Consider the following 17,988-nt stretch of genomic DNA (forward strand, 5'->3'; position numbering starts at 1 on the left):
GGAAGTAACAAATTTTCTAATCTCATTGTTATACACAGAATATCTTTGCAGGATCATTTTTTCTCTACATAAAAGCCAGAAGGTCTGTCATTCAACAGGCACAGAGAACAGCTCCCCCTGGGATGTCAGAGTCCACTGACTCAGAAGCCCCACCCTACCTGCACCTCTTAATAAGATGATTCAATTAAACAAACAACAAGAAACCTTGAAATCTTAGCAACCATTAGCAAGCATAGATGAGCTTCTGAAATCTGATTGTATCCTTTTAATTATCTAATTATCAAATCCAGCAGCACTGACCAGGCAGAAAAATCCACTCAACCTAGTACAGAGGACTGTTATTACTCAGGGTGGAAGTTGGACCAAGTCAGAAAGATATTACCGTGGGGCCAAAGGAAAATGGTGTTTAGACATACACACACACACACACACGCACACGCACGCATGCACACGCACGCACGCACACACATTGCTGATTTGTCACTGGCCTCATATCAGCTTTACTAATTAGTTCATGAATACTTCAGCCTGTTGAAGACAGTCCCCTTACCCAGGGACTACATTCAAGCCGACCATATTTATTGCCTCCATTAAGGCACTGATGCCTTTCCGGGATAGCATAAAACCTCACTCTGTTGGAGAAATAGCAACGTGGAGGAGTTAAAGCAACAGAGGTTGAATCACTGCAGTTGCTTGGCTCCTGCAATGTACTGGAGCCTCTGGATGACTAGGGCAGCAAGCACGCTCACAGGCTGACTGTCGCCCTAACCTGCTAACAGACACTTCTAATGAAGGTGGTAAGTGAGCAGATTAGGGTCTGCATGTCTGTCTGTCCTATCTCTACCATCAGTGTATAAAAATGGGAATAAAGAAGCAAGACCTGGGAAAGACAACAGCACTCCTAACTAGGGGAGTAGCAATATAGATATATTTTTCAAAAAACAAGATAGAGATACAAGAGGGGACGAGCAATGGAGCACTCTTCTGACATCTGGTCTGCCTGATTCCATATCAAAACTGCAATTCCAAGGGGAAAGGCAGAAGTGCTTTGCGCTGAATGCTTACACATTGCGAAGTAGGGGGCTTACAAATTTGGCAATGATGAATCTGAAGTAAAGACAAGTTGTCCAAGTGAAAATTGCTATTAATAAATGGAAAACACCAGATGAAAGCTTAGAAAAAAACCACCAAGGCTGAAGGAGTGACGCCTTCAGTTTTCTCAAGGCACAGGTGGGAAGTCACAGCTGTGGAAACTCTCTCTCTCTCTCTCTCTCTCTCTCTCTCTCTCTCTCTCTCCCCCCCCCCCCCCGGTGGGAAAGCCACAGCTGTGGACCTCACCAGCCAACAGTGAGAGGGGAATCAGCGAAGGATCACTGATAAAGTAAAATGGTGAATGAACTAGGGACAGATCACACCACAGAGAACAGTCAAAGATTTCCAGAGCTGAGCATCACCACTTAAGATTCACATATTTGGGCTGGAGAGATGGCTCAGAGGTTAAGAGCACCGCCTGCGCTTCCAAAGGTCCTCAGTTCAATTCCCAGCAACCCCATGGTGGCTCACAATCATCTATAATGGGATCTGACGCCCTCTTCTGGCATGCAGGCATACATGTATATACATAAATAAATAAATCTTTAAAGAATAATCAGCGAGAAAGCCCGTTTTAAGATGTACTGCTCTGCTCTGCCTGTAATGACATTTCCTACTAGAAAGAGACATGCTAGCAGATGTTCTTACTTACTTACTCCTGTGGATTACATCCTTCGTAATTACAGCCCTGCCACGGGACACCCACAACACAGAACGCAGTGTGAAGGATGGAGGGCAGCCGGAGCGTGGCAATGAGAAAGCCAGGATAAAGCTCTGGTCCCCACACTTACACATCCGCTCACCTCAAAAGGCTGTAATAACTGGAGCAACTCATGGGGCTGCTGGAGGAGATGACAGTGACTGCATATGCAGAGCAGTATGCGAAGATAAAATACGAAAAGTAGAACTGGAGAGCACAACGCTGGGCACCCTGTGCCAACCCTTCAACTGCCCCTTGATGTACTGAGAAAACACGCAGCCCAGCACCACTGTCTAACACCCATTGGCTTCCTAGAGTATATACACTAGGCCAGAGGGACTGAACTACAAACAGATTCACATATTGTTAATGTGTAATGCAGAAATTCGGTCTATAATCAAGACACCTGAAGTGAGAAGACTCAGCTGATGTGGCAAATCACAGTCACTTTAAACACGAGACACACGGGATCTCTACTGCTGAAATTCTTCAGTGTACATAGAGATAACCTAATCCGGTTTCTGGTGTTCATGGGAATAATACTGTTACATCAAACATTCTTAATCTCCTGGCTTTATATAGATGATTTTTCAACTGAAGAAACAAAGGCTGCTGGTGAGCTGGTGTGATATTAGTCGACTAAGTTTGTGTTCTACCACATTTTTACTTTAATTCAGCGGGTAGTTCCTGAACTAGTCAAAAAGGGAAAAAGTGTCAAAACAGAACACAGATGAACTCAGCTTTCTTCCCGTCACCTGGTGCATCATGGGAGAGGAGGAGGAGAAGAGCTGGGCAGGTTATAGGGTGGACTATTTCTGTCATCGTTCAGCAGAGTATTATCATAATGAATGAAGGAAGCAGGGGGCATGGCTATGTTGTTTTCATGAGGGTCACCGCCTAAGAGAGTCTGGAAAAAAAAAAAAATGCCTGCAGCTTACACGTCCTCACAATCACCAGCAGTGGTGACTGATTTTACAAAATGAAAAGGCCAGCCCTCGGGTGGATCTGACTGAAGTCTTGGGCTGAAGCTTTAGTGAGAAGCAAACCTTAGAAGACAGGCTGAGGCAAAAATCCTGCAGCCACCTGAGGCACCAGGAACACAACAATTTCACAAACCCCATGCCACTTATCATCTGGCCCAACTATATACTGAGAGCCCCCACTCAGGTACTCTCATTCCTTTTTTTTTTTTTTTTTTTTTTTTTTTTAAAGAAAGGATTTCTCTGTGTAGCCTTGGCTGTCTTGAACTCACTTTGTGGACCAGGCTGGCCTCAAACTCACAGAGATCCACCTGCCTCTGCCTCCCTGCCTCCCTGCCTCCCTGCCTCCCTGCCTCCCTGCCTCCCACCTCGCCTGGCTTCACACTCCAATTCTTAATGGAAGCCTTCCAGGGAAAGGCACCTTCCAGTTATATCAGAGCAGCCTAATTCATCTTTGAAGCATCTAATTCTAAAGGACGCTCCGCCAGTGTGGCTAAAAATGGCTTTCTGGCTTTTCTTCAACATGCTTTAGAGACCAGTACTTGCTGGGACATGTCCCTTTTAGGCATGTAACCCTGAGCACTGTATCTTTGACCACCCACTGCTAGATGGTACGGGGCTACTTTTGCCCTTGAACAGGGCACATTTTTACTTTTAAACCTGGCTTATAGAAGTCACCACCTAAGTTGCCTCTTCACTTCTGCTAATGTATCATATCACCTTATTTTCCACATCAAAGGACAACAAATGATTCCTAATCTCAAAAACTATAACTCTGCTATTGCTTATTATAAAATGTAACAGAGCAATTTATGACACTCCTGGTCACTATTAACATCACGCCTCTAAAATATATTTGTTCTTCTCTCAGGAAAAGCCCTGCCCGGCTCAATTTAACAGGAACAGACAAATCACAGTGTAGTGTGAGGACAATAATAAAAACAAAAGGCTAACCTAACGAATCAAACAGAGAGTTTTGAACCTCAGGCTGGGCAGATGGTTTGGTGTGTGAAAGCACGTGATGTGCAAATATGAGGGCCAGAGGTCAGATTCCAACACCCACATGAAGAGACCCTGGCACACCAAGCTCTGCAGCCCAGCATCAGGAAGGCAGGTTCTTGGTATGGACAGACTGTCCAGACCAATTGGGATCATGAGAGGCATGATCTCAAAAGATTAAAGTAGAAGGAGAAAGTCATTATCAACCTCTGGCCTCCACATGTATGTGAGCCCACACACAGCGAACACACACACACATACAAACACACCAATTTTGAACCTGACATATTCAATTAAAATATTTCTAACAGTAACATAAAATTACATCTTCATGCTGCATATCAGGAAAAAGAAGGAAATATAACATCTATAGCTCTAAAACCATAAACAATAAACACAGCCAACGGGGATGTTCACAAAGAACGCCAGCAAGCAGGAGACAGACATGAGGTGGGAGGATTAAAAGTTCCTGGCCAGCCTGGGCCATGATGCAAAACCTTGTCTCATAAAACTAAATATGAGACAAAAGATGGAGAGATGGCTCTGCCTCTGCCATACAAACAAAGCACTGCACGGCAAAGAAAAAGAAAAAAGAAAAAGAAAAAAAATTGCATTTGCCATACACACCCTGCTTACTTTAGTTCCATCCCCAAAACCCACAGTAGAAGAAAGCCAACCAAGCTGCCCTCTCATCACCATTTCCTCAAGCAAACCCCCCCCATCTCTCTCTCATTCTCATTCTCTCTCTCTCTCTCCCCCCCCCTTTGAAAACAACTGAATTAAAATAATCTAGACATGGTAGTGGTACATGTTTTAATCCCAGCATTTGGGAGGCAGAGCAGGTGGATATCTGTGAGTTCCAAGGCCCAGCCTCGTCTACATAGCAAGTTCTAAGCCAAGCAGGACTACATAGTGAGACCCTGTCTCAAAATACATGTAAACAAAAACAATGTATTTTAAATATATAAGACAATAATAATTATATGTTTTCTCTATTTGACAATTTTCTCTCTCTCTCCTTAGTAGTATAACTGCATCTCTTATTCACTGTTTTAATGAATTGAAAGACTTTAAAAATTACTGAATTAAATTATTTTAGAGTTAAAAATAAATGCAAATCCAGCTATTGTGTCAATATACACGTGCTTATAAATAGTACTGGAAACCAAAAGCAACAGAACTAATGGCTTTTGAGAAAAGGTAAAACATTTCCTACTCACCACCACCCCTGCGGTTTTTTTTTTTTTAATTAAAGAATTTTCTGACAGTACATTCTGTTTCCTAGGATGTGCAGAAAATCCTCTGGCTCACAAAGAAGATTCATAGTTTGCCAAATAGTGGCCCACAGGCCAAATCTGGCCCACCATCTGCTTTAATGTATCCTGCAAGCTAACACAGTGCTCATGTATTTTTAAAGGTTACTGGGGAAAATTAACAGAAGACCATTCCAGGATGTGTCAAAATAGATGGAAACTGATGTTCTGTGTTCACAAGCAGTGCTTCGTTAGCGCACAGCTATGTCCTTCCCTCCCTAACACATGGCCCAGGCTTTTGGCTGCCACAGCAAAATTAAGACAACACCCCGAGAGGTAACATGTGTGCTAATGAAGTCTATTTCGCCATTTCTTAAAGTTACAGATTTCAAAATATCTGGATGACTGGGTATGGTGGAACACACCTGTAAATCTCAGTACTCGGGAATCTGGCACAGTAGAATCAAGAAGATGGATGGATGGATGGATGGATAGATGGATGGATGGATGGATATAGATAGATGACAGATAGATAAAAATGAATGAATTTACATCAATGATAAACTAGGATTTTTTTTTTTTGTCAATTTAAAATAAATAATTTTTTGAAAAACTGCCTCAGGGACAGACCACAGTTGTGTTCTTTCCACATGTAAACATCTGTCTTCAAGCTGCCATGATGATACAGTCATATACACACATGTTAGATTTCAAGCCACCATGACACGGTCATGGGCATGCATCTTACAGAAAGGGTTCCTGAGCCCTGGAGTAATTAATACAGCAAGTTTCACTCCCTGAAACAGCAGTCTGCCGATCACACTGACCTGACAGCTAAATTACTAAAGTCCATGACTTTTACCATGATATTAATGATGGCTAGTGCATACTTATGAATTACTATTTGTAAATAGTTATTAAAGTAATATCCACAAAACAGGAGAGGCACCTAATTGTTCCGTAGTATTTTATTTGGCATTAAACAGGGATGTTTGCTAGGGATTCCAATGAAACGCAATTCCTGATTCCAGGTCACTGTCCTGTAGTGGCACAATAGCCCAAGGAGAAAGGGCAAAAGCAATGATTATAACACCTCCTGTTTCACAACACTGCCATCTTCAAAGATCATCTTTATTTAAACTAATGGCAAGATAGACACTCAAACAAATAAGTAAAGGCTTGGCAAACAGTCACACGATACTTTTAACCAAAGCAATAGACCTAAAATAAGCAATTAACCTTGGGCAGCACAGGTATAAATAAAAATGCTGATACAGAACTCACTAATTATGTTCCACCCTCAGACATTAGAAGGTACCTGGTCCTTCACCGTGATAAACACACACCTAGGGCTGGAGAGATGGCTCAGCGGTTAAGAGCACTGATTGCTCTTCCAGAGGTCATGAGTTCAATTCCCAGCAACTACATGGTGGTTCACAACCATCTATAATGTGATCTGATGTCCTCCTCTGCCTGCAGATGTACATGCAGGCAGACCACTGTATACATAATAATAAATAAATAAATCTTTAGGAAAAACACACACACACACACACACACACACACACACCTACCATAGGTTATTTGCATGTACATGAGAAGTCTCAGCCGAATGGCTGAAAGAGAAGAACATCATCAATAGTACCACCATTAAAATTCAAGTGATGATTTGTTTTGTCTCCAAAGCTCAAGTGTCCTACAAACTTCACTTTTCATGAAGGGCTGACATGCATCTTTGAGAATAAACGTGTCTTGAATCTACAGAAGAACAGTCCCAACAACGAGGGCTTCGAGCAGCTGCCCTGAGCACACCGAAGTGTCTCTTCGAGAAGTTCCTACCAAGCACATAGGTATGCACACCCCGCACATGCCCGGGGTTAGCAGTCCTGGGATGGCGGCTCCCTCTCAGGATTAAATATTTAATAGCATATTTTTCCCTTAATGGACCCCCGGCTCATCTGATCAGCAACTGAGATTGTCTAGTAAAGCAGTCAAAGTTACAATATGGCCATCTCACACCAACTTTGTAATTAGATAATCCATCACTTTATTAATTCAAAAAAATTACTTTCCTTACTACTTTATAGCACGCTGCAGCAATAGTGAAAGCCAATTGAGCTCATCAACAAAAAAGGCTCTAAAATTTAGTCCAATGTGAACTTGAAGCCCTCAAGTGGCAAACATGTACATACTCATGACCTTTCAAAACGAGAGGTAATATTCTGCCTGCAAATTAGACAACACAGAGCCCTGGGGTCACCCAACATCAGCCCAGACAGCAGACAGCAGACAGCTAAAGCAAATCAGCCAAAGGTTCGAGACTGATGATTGAATACAGCAAGGTCAGTTTCACTCTTTATTTTTACTGATGTGCTGTCTCCAAGAGAATTTAAAAAGAGTATATATATGAAAGGGTTACTTAATTACTAAAATTAAAAATGAGGTAGATTATTTATCAGCACTTGACATCCTGACAGTAAACACCAGCTAAATGCAAGTTACAATTTAAGTACAAGCCAAGTCGAGTTTTATTTGGCCTTATCTCTGGTGTCCCTCAAAATATTTAATCAATATATCTTTTAATCTTATTAATCCATAAGTTTCTTGTTATAACAAATTCTGGATTCTCCAATCAAAAATAAAAAGAATTTGCTCATGATATAGCAGAATAGAAAATTCCAGTGTCCTAATACCAAAAAGAAATAGCACCTTCTAATATCCTCTTTCAAATTCATACAACCAGCATACAAAGCAAAAGCAACCAAAAGCATTAAAAATTGCATTTTATGAAATTGAAAATTACATCTAAGAAGGTATATATGCCTTAAAGAATAAAAAATGTGACCAGGAGAATTACTATTTTGTTTGATGGGGAAAGAGGGAGGAAGCATCTTAAACATACGTGGAATTTCTAATCAAAAATATTCATGCCAATGGCCCAACACTGGGAAATTAAACAGTGCTGCGGCGCTCCAGGAACCCTGACGTGTGTTTTATGTCAGGAAGATCACTGTTACTCCACTGCTTCCAATTTAATGTCTATTTCTGAAACACTCTGTGAGACCCGCTCGGTTTCTACTTCATTGCTCAGATCTTATCATGTTTCTAATCAGTCAGAATTCACATTTACAAAAGTTACGAGCCCATAATAAAAGACATCATTTTTCTAGAACCCTGTATTAACCCATAAACAAATATTTTCTGTGCATTAATAAAAACCTCAAAAGCTGTTTGCTGAAGTTATGTTTGGCCTATTCATAAACATTTCCAACAATTGTGATGAACAGAAATATTATATGGTGCAGTCCATTTCAGAAAACCATAATAACTGAAACACTTGTAATTTAGTTCTTTCCTCTTCAGGTACAAGTATGAACGAGAGCTCATTGCTCGCCTCCTTTTTACACTACCTACAGAAACCCCGAAATCACCCAGGAGTCAGTGCGTTGCCGAGTGACGGCCGAAGCGGACTTTTGCCTCAATAGCTGTAGACTGGAACAACAGCCTACGAGGGTAGATACTATTTTCTATCTGCAAAATGTCTCCTCATCAAAGCAGGTGATTCACGACACCTCAAGAGACATCAGCGCTGAGCACAACACTGAGCAACGGTCTGAAACTCTAGTTTACAATCAGCCATAGCCTATGCTCAACTCTGAACGACAGCACTGAGAGACATAAAACGCTGACATTTTATACTCAAATACCAATAACGAGGAGAGTGAAGCAACAGTGGCTGACATTCATAGTGTGCGCCAGGCATCTGACCAAGCAACTTACACTTAGTCCTTCTTTTTATCCACAAAGGAGGTATTATTTTATTCCTATGCACATACAAACACACACGCATGCATGCACACACACACACATACATACACACGCACAGATAAACAAATACAGATCAGCAGAAATTCACTTCTTGCTTGGAGAAGTGTCAAACTACATGGTCTCCATTTAAATCTGTCCTCCCAGGGCTGCAGAGGCAGCTCAGCAGTTAAGAGCACTGGCTGCTCTTCCACAGGACCCATGGGTGATACCCAGCACCCACACGGCAGCTCACAACTGTATGTAACTCCAGTTCCAAGGGGCCCAACACTGTCTTCTGGCCTGCGTGGGCTCAGCACACATGTGGCGCACTTAACTGAATGAAGGTGGGACTCATACACACAAAGTAATAAAATAAAACAAACCCTTAAATAAGTAAAGGATCGATCCTCCCACTGGCTGCTCTTTTCTGGTTGTGTCAGTTACTGGCTGTAACTAGCAGTGTATTCTGTCTGTATTTGGCACAAATGTTTGGGACTCAATCTGAAAATTTCATTAGAGCAGTTGTCCTCCCCAGAAAAGTCTACATCACAACTTAAGTAGACACCTCATGAGAAACTAAGAGCAAATGTGTGGTGTGGGAAGAGCGGGGAAGGCTTGCAGGGAGGAGAGAAAGGGAGAGCCAGGCCCTCATCTCTGACGAGCAGATGACTAGCCGCTGTTCTCACTGACATCTCCAGCCACCTCTTGCCTTCAGCTGCCTCTACTACTGTGGAAGTCAGTCAACATCTGCCGCCATTCCTCAAGTGTCATGGTTTTATGGCCTGAAGTACATACACTAAACATAACATAAACTTAAGTTTAAAAGGAAACCACTACTACACAGTTAAAGGCTTTTATGATCTTCTCCGGCCTCCCCACCACCCACCAGATTTCAAGGCCTCCACTCTCCTTATGTGGGAATCCTGGAGGTCATGGCGGTCAACTTCAACGCAAACGGTAAACATCCAGCTTTTGCTCAAATGCTGACCGGAAGTAGCACACAACTGAGCCTACCTTCCACAGATCACTCTTCTCAGTCTTCCACCTTGGATGCTGGTGTTTTCCTAGGCCCCAGTGGTAGCCAATCTGCTCCACCACGCTCCCCTCCCCCACCAGCCATTCAAGACAACTGTGGACAAGCTGCCAGTACGTCTTCTCTTCTCAAACTCGGGTCAGTTTCTATTTCCATGTGAGGGGCCTCCTTGATATCCACACTAGAAAAAAGAATCCATTTCGATGTATCTCGTGGCGCTCATTTTCACAACCAAGTCACAAGTACATCAAAATATATATCACAGGGGAATAGCCTAGGATCCACATGCTAATTGCTGTTCACATGTGGGCTTACGTAGAGGTGATAAAAACAAACCCAATGGCGTACTAAGAAGCGAGTACAAAGGAAGAAGGCTTCTGACTGCAACCCATGTAATAACTACACAGTAAGGTCTCTAGAGTGTTGAGGGGAACTGGCTGGGCAAAGCTAGGACTTTCGAAGCAGACACATGGCGCAGTCTAAGAACCTTCCTAACACGGGAAAGCCATTACTCTTCCACCAGAAACTCCAGGTGGTTCAACATCTAAAGCCACCAGAAGAGAAAGCTCCGAGGGATCAGCCACTGTGTCCTCTACCGCGCCGGGCTTGAAAAAACGCAACTAATTCCTACCAAAATATTCCACGGACCTTTGGTGACAAAGACCAAGGTTAAAAGAAAAGTTTAGCAAGTCTAGTGGTAATATAGAACATAAATGGATATAAGAGAAAGAGACCAAAACCAAACCAGAACACACGGTCTTTTTATCGAGGCCAGGAAAAGCCCCATTTCAAAGTCCAAGGAGGAGAAGACCACACGGAAGTCCCGTGGATTGACAGTTTGCATGTGGCAAGCAGAAGCAGCTTACTGTAGGGCATGCATTGTGGTAACACCCATTTCCTCACTCCGGCTAACTATAAAATGATAATAAAATGGGTTCGGGCTGGGAGAGTGGAGAAAGGTTCTCCGCCCAGTGCCCTCCACACGTGCCCAGTGTGCTGGAAACGGCACTCAGGCTCCTATACATGCTTTGGGGTGACTGGCTCCTCTCTGCAGTTTGCAGGACACTGATTCCCTTGATTAAGATCATTTTCCTGAGACAGGAAAAGCAAGAGAGTGATCTCTTCTACAGATGAATTTGTGAGCAGAGAATAATCACACATGGCAAAATATTAACTAATGACACTGGTTAAGAAGCCCAGAAGCTCAGTTAATTATCTGCTTTGCTCTGACTTTTATTCTCCAGAGTCTCAATGGTGTATTATGTTTCCCCTGTGTGTGCACACATGTGCATGCATTTGCGTTGTGTGGGTTCTTCTGTTGCTCCTCAGGAACCAGACACCTTGGTTTTCTGGCACAGACTTTTTCCGTGGGACCTGGGACTTCCTGCATGGACAAGGCTAGGGGGCCAGTGTGCCCCACCACTTGTCACCACTTCTTATGCACGAGGATTGCAAGCATGCATCACCATAGCCATGGGTGCTGGGGTTGGAAGTCAGGAGCTTCTGCTTGTGTGCTCAGCACTTTTGCACCAGAGCCCTCCCCCGAGCCCTAAACACTCCACTCTTACAGCAAGTGCATCTACAAGCATATGGGAAGGAGGGCAGCTTACTATTGAAAGTTTGGCCCCTGATGCCTTTCACCACAGTGCCAGAATAATCTCCATATGCCACATGCAAAGAGTTTCAGAAAATAAATGTCATTAAAAATGTGTAACAATTAATCCCAGCACTCGGAGGCAGAGGCAGGCAGATCACTGTAAGTTCAAGGTCAGCCTGGTCTACAGAGCGAGTCCAGGACAGTCAAGGATACACAGAGAAACCCTGTCTCAAAAAACCAAAAATAAGAATAAAAAAGTTTGACAAGCTGAGCAAAGATGCCACACGTCTTTAACTCCAGCACTCGGGAGGTAGAGGAAGCTAGAGCTCTGCAAGTTCGAGGCCAGCCTGGTCTACAGCGTGAGTTCAAGGCCAGCCTGGTCTACAGAGTGAGTTCTTGGTCAGCCAAGACTATACAGAGAGATCTTGTCTCAAATAAAATAAAATAAAACTATTTAACAATAAACAACCAAAATAAGGCATCAACTCACGTTTTAAATTTAACAATGTTTTAAGGCATTTTGCACGAATATTGCTAGAGAGTACACATGTTATGGAAGATTTTTCAACAACAAATGACACCACAGAATAGTCACATTATTAACATGAGAAATGAAGTACCACCCACAGTAAAACAAAAGCTGCTGTCTCACAGTGTTTAACATCAAAGAAGCTGTGTGCACTGTGCATATACTAGAAGCTGTAATTTTTCAAGGACATGAAGCAAACATGCAGAGTAGCCACTATGTTTCAATCCAATTTTAAATTATAGACAAGGCAGAATATAATACTAAGATTATATTATCAGAAAACCGTAGGTCATACTTTAAAGAACAAAAATAACTTAGAAGAAAAAACTAGAATAAATCTCCAGCACTCAAACTAATCGCATTTACCGTCTTACAAAATAGGTAGTTTTGAATGCATACCTCAAAATAATCATGGAATGTTATAAAAATAGGCTTTACGAATTTCAAGGTAAGGGCAAAGTCATCTTCCACTGTAAATGTGATGAACATTGAAAACAAATGGGCGAAGACAACAGATCCACAGCAGTGTGGGAGTGCCAGGCATGCGCCATCCTCCACGACAGCATCCTTGCTGCCTGGACCAAAGCAAACTTGCAGAACAAGACATTCTGTTTCCAAATAGAACACTTCATGCAACTCCCACTAACAGAGCACAAATGAAACACTTAAGTAAATCTGTTCTCTATCCCTAACCTAGGAATTCACTATGCTTTCATATAATTTAAGTCACTTAATCAGAATAGATTCTAATAGATTGTTTTGGTTGGCTAAAACAACCAAAATAAAAAATAAATCCAATAATAAAGTGAAATCCTTCAGTAGAAAGTAATGAAATATATATGTCGTGTTCTTCTGAAAAAGGAGCGCAAACTCCCTGAAGGAGATGTTTGCAGTATTAACAACAAATAATCACCAAGTGAAAATGCTGAAAGAACAGAAAGGTAACACGCTTCTCAGTGCAGACAACCCTGGCTTCTCTCACACCCTGTTCACTCAGATAGAGGGTGACATAGAACATTAACGGTCTTCAATGTCCCATCGGTGCTCTAGAGGCGTCTGCAAATGACCAGGAAATAAAGGGTAAAGAGCTGACTTACAGCATCAGCAAAGGGACTGAACTTCAAACTTACTTTTGCAAAGGCTTCAAAAAGGTCAAAAGCAGGCGGCAGCTGTGACGCGTCCTGTATTTCTTCTCTCATGAAATGTTTAAATGTCATTGCAAGTTGCCTCAGGCCCTCCTTCTTATCTTCAGTGAGTTTGTTAATATCTTTTTTGTAAAGAAAACAAATAGTATAGTCACCAAGTGAACGTCATGGATAGTTTTCAGGTATTCAAATGCTAAGTATTAAAAGGATACTTCCTGACATATAATCTATCCGGACAACCTTTTATTCTTTTGACAACTACAAATCATGATACATATTTTATTGGTTAAAATCTGTACAACTTTCTCCACAAAATATGTCAAACAGCTATCAAAAAATACACAAACACACGTACAGGTTTTTAAAACACAATAAACCAAAATCAGATGCACATTACCAGCTCTTTTACATTACAGAGCATATCTCCGCCATCATAAATCCTTATTAAGTCGGTGAATTTAAACTGACTTTTCTCCGTAATAAGTCACAAGTAGGTCACAACTGCCTGATAAAGAGTATTATCTGAGAGGTTAAAAAGACAGAAAACTAGATATTGAAAGTTCATATGAAGTTTATACAACTGAAATTTGTCAGACAAAATGTGAATCATAACAAAAACATGGATGACCTGAAGAAATATCAACCTCGAGTTATTTCCAGGTTGGACGAGCGCAAGTGGGCCTGGAGGCAGCCGCGCTTCTGTTCTTTAAAGAGAAAGCTTCCAGACACAAGGAAAGAGCTAAAATGGATAAAATAATTCTGTAATGTTTTGGGATACAAAACTGGCATAAAAATTACTAAGACTTTTTATACATTCATAGCAAACTTAATGACAAATCAAACAAAATGATGTGAGTCACAATTGTGACCGCCCCCCAAAACGAAACATATAGGAAGAAATTTAAACAAAAAGGGGAAAGCTCTCTGCAATCACAAAATCCTGATGGGAAGACACTGAAGAGGGCATGGAAGGAAGAATTGAACAAGAGACGGAGGGAGGGAGGGAGGGAGGGAGGGAGGGAGGGAGGGAGGGAATTAAGCATTAAAGAAGACAACCCATGTCTGCAAGTTACAACAATTAATATCATTAAGATGCCCACAGTACCTCAGTAACGCAAGGACTAGATGCACAATGCCCTTCACAGGAACAGGAGAAAGAATCAGAAAGCCAAAGCAAGCCCAAGGAAAAAAGTTAGCGATGTCTGATTTAAAAACCATCTATCTATCATCACCGAAGAGTAAGGCCCTGGCACGACAACAGAGGCCAGAACAGAGGGGCCAGAAATTCATCAATACACACACAGCAAAATGACTGTCAGCAAAGGTGCCACAAATATCCATTAAGGAAGACAGTGCTGTCAAGAAATTACACTAGGAAGGTGGCTATTTATGTACAGGGAATGAAACTAAAGCCCTATCTCCCTTCATACACAAAACAATATCAAACACCCCAAAAATGCATATGGTCCTAAACCATAAAGTTATTAGGGGGGGGGGAATAAAGGAAAAGGTTTAGGACACTGACCTGAGCACAAAGTTTTGGGATATGACCCCAGCATACCATCAAGAGCAACAGAAACTAGAAAATAATATGCAATCAAACAACAACAACAAAAATATCTGCACAAAGAATACAATTGACACAGCAAAGAGACAGCCTACATAACTGAAGAAAAACCTGCAAGGGATTTACCACAAGAGACTAATATAGAGAATATATAAGGAATTCAAAATAACTCAATAAATATATGAAAGAAGATGAAGACCCCATTTAAAGGAAAGTGCATGCTCTGGACAGGTAATACTCAATAAATAAATAAATAAACAAACAAACAAACAAACAAACAAATGGTGAGCAGGTACATGACAAAATACTCCACAGTGCTAATCATCAGGAAATGTGAACTAAAATGATGAAATATCATCTCCCTCCAGATAGAATAGTTACTAATCAAAAGCATGAAATAATAAATTCTGGCAAAGATGCAGAGTTATATAGTCATTGTGCAAAACATGTTTTGCCAACAGGGTGTCATCCGTCCGTGTTTACGGCAGTACTCAAAACATGAAATCAGGATGAGCAGAAAATATGGTACCTATATGCAGCAAGACACTGCCCAGGGGTTTAAAAAAAAATAGTGAAAGGCTGTTTTTTTCATCCGTGGGATAAAATTGATGAACATAATGTTAGGTGAATAAGCCAGGCACAGAAACAAATATCACACATTCTCATTCGCTGTGTGACAAAAAAAAAACCCTGACAAAAAGTAACTCAGGAAAGGAAGGGTTTAATCTGCTTTCCACTTCCAGGTCACTGAGGGAAGTCGGGGCAGAAACCATGGGTGAACACCACTTGCTCGAGGAGTGGGCTGGGCTCTCCTACATGAACTGAGGATGGAGACAGTCCCTCACAGACATGTCCACAATCCAACTAGAGCTAAGCAACTCTCATGTGAGGCTTCTCCTCGCAGGCTGGATCAAGTTGACAATGAAAGCAAACCAGGATGGAGGAGGCTCTCACAGGAACACTGAAGCAGAGGTCATCAGATGAGAGAAAGGACAGAGGAGTGGGATGAAGATGAGTCAGATAACGGGTACCAAAATGCAGTTAGCTAGGTAGAGTCAGCACTGCTACTCTAGAGCATACAGATTTAAGTCCTTACTAGATAGAAATAGTCAAAAGGTTCCCGACACAAAACACAATAAATTTCTGACATAAAACACCTGTCACTCTCACATTATCATTACTTATTGTAATACTTCAACTTTTAAAAGGTTCCCAATACATACAAATGTACATTTTTTGAAATGGAAATGCTAACTACCCTGATTTTTATTGTTATATATTATATTACATACACTAGACTCATTAGCTTGGATAGATGCTTCATATGTCAATTACAATTTTCTAAAAGATCTACACACACAGAGGACCTCCTTGAACATTAGTTTAAGTTATACTGCAAACGGTGTGTTGGTAAAAGTGTGCCATCAGACTAACAGCACCTGAGAGCATTTCGCCGAAGGCATGTAATGGCTTGCTGCTGCAGGGCGAATGTTAATAGTCAAATTCACTGTAAATGGTGCTAATTATCTAGCAGTTCTACAACGGAAAATGACTAATTAGTTCTCTATCAAAACTTGAAAAGGCACATCAAATTGAACTAACTGTCACTTCCTCGTGACAGGTTTGCATATTTTCTTCTAATTATTTGCCCAACAGAATAATGGACCCACGATTCTTAACTAACGGTTTATTAGCGTTGGCATGTGGGGTCCCAGGACTATAAATCTAGGGGTCAATTTCCCATTCATCTCCAACCGGAAGTGATAAACTGTGTAACAAATGTAGTCTACAAGTTGTAGCTGGTTTCAGACTGGAACCACTTAACAACCTCAATGAGGAGGACCAGTGACTGTACAAAAGCCAAATCAACCTGGCTGTGCTTGACTCCACAGCTGGGGAGCCTTAAGGCATCCATGGCAGCTGGCAAGCACCATGGTAGGCTAGGGAGTGCTCAGTACTGTCAGGGAGCCTGTCTTCTGCACCTGCAGCTTGCCCTAGAGTCTGAAGGAATGGCGACCCTAGGGGATTCCCCAGGCTGCCACTGTTCACCACACCACTCCTCACTAACATGCAAAGGAAAGCAAGAAAGGTGAGAAGGGACAAAGGGAGGAACAAACAGAAGACAAAGCGTCAGTTGGACTAACAGCTCCGTTACTAACAAAATGACTGAGATCCCTGGTTTCTACACAGGATCCATGGGTTGGATTAACAGATTCAAAAGCTTCAAGTCTGAAGAACTACAGTTGTATGACTCCAGACCTTAGGAGCCAAAGACTTATCACACTGGGCACACAGCTTAGAGACGCACAGCCCTGACTCCAGTGCTACCAAATCAACACAAAGTGGCCAGCAATATCCTCGGCTCTAAACGACAAGCAGCTGGCAGCAGTCGCACCAGCTAAGTAGGACAGCTCTTGAGGCCTGGGTGTCAGGACCCCAACACTAGCGTTGTAGCACTCAAGCACCTTAGATGTAGGAACCTTCTATCTTCAGGGTGTGGCAACTCTGAGAAGTCTTCCAGGGACCAACGGCCCCAGTCTCTTGCCCCGCTGCCTTCTGAAGTTTGCTTCTTCAACAACTGCACAGCTTTTGCTCTCTAGCCCTGAGGCAGTCACTCACTCTTCAGCTAGCCTGTCGCAGGTGTTACTCCACTACACCACCTCCTCATGCTACCAGCCCACTCTATTCTACCTATAACAAAACCAGAGGTAGTCAGGAGGAGGCCACTTAAGAGAAGCTTTTTCATTGGGCTAAATGTTAAAACACCAGGGTCAACACAGGAAGAAGTCTTCAGACCAACTGGAAAAGTAGATGACGGGCCTGCTGATGACAGAGCCAGAAACAGAGTTAAGTATGGTATGCAAATGAAGGATTGCATTTGTACCAATCAAAAAACAGTTTTGGGTTTAATCAACCCAACTCTTTCTGGTTTCATGAAGTGGTGTTTCCACCCCGTCCTGAATGAGGACAGTGGCAGGGTGACTTGGCTCGAGATGTGACCTTCTCAGGCCAGTGCAGGGTGTCTGGAGTGACTGTTGCTGGACCAAGACCTCCTGACACAGGAGTTCTTAAAGCTGGAGCAATCTCAAAGTGATCACTAAATGTTAAAATTAACCTCGCTTGAACAAGCACAATCCAATCAGGTACCAGGAAAGGAAAACTGTTCAGCTGGCAGTTCCTGGCTGGAGGCTTCCAAGAATACAGGAAGGGCTCATGTGCTGTCATTGAAAGGCCTGAACTTCCTACTTTCATTGTAGAGTTTCACTTAACAATGGAGAGGAAAAAA

At 42.2% G+C, this 17,988-nt stretch overlaps 1 protein-coding gene across 1 annotated transcript in view; it reads right to left on the bottom strand.

Annotated features, from left to right (window-relative positions):
- The window catches only part of Smyd3 (SET and MYND domain containing 3), a 549,174-nt gene that overhangs the window by 417,849 nt on the left and 113,337 nt on the right, over nucleotides 1–17,988 (bottom strand). The window contains exon 5 of the mRNA XM_051147983.1: nucleotides 13,121–13,257. Coding sequence (XP_051003940.1) covers nucleotides 13,121–13,257 — 137 coding nt within the window. The remainder of the gene's footprint in view (nucleotides 1–13,120; nucleotides 13,258–17,988) is intronic.

The sequence above is a fragment of the Acomys russatus genome, chromosome 6 (genome assembly GCF_903995435.1).
Source record: "Acomys russatus chromosome 6, mAcoRus1.1, whole genome shotgun sequence".
Classification (NCBI taxonomy): Eukaryota; Metazoa; Chordata; class Mammalia; order Rodentia; family Muridae; genus Acomys; species Acomys russatus.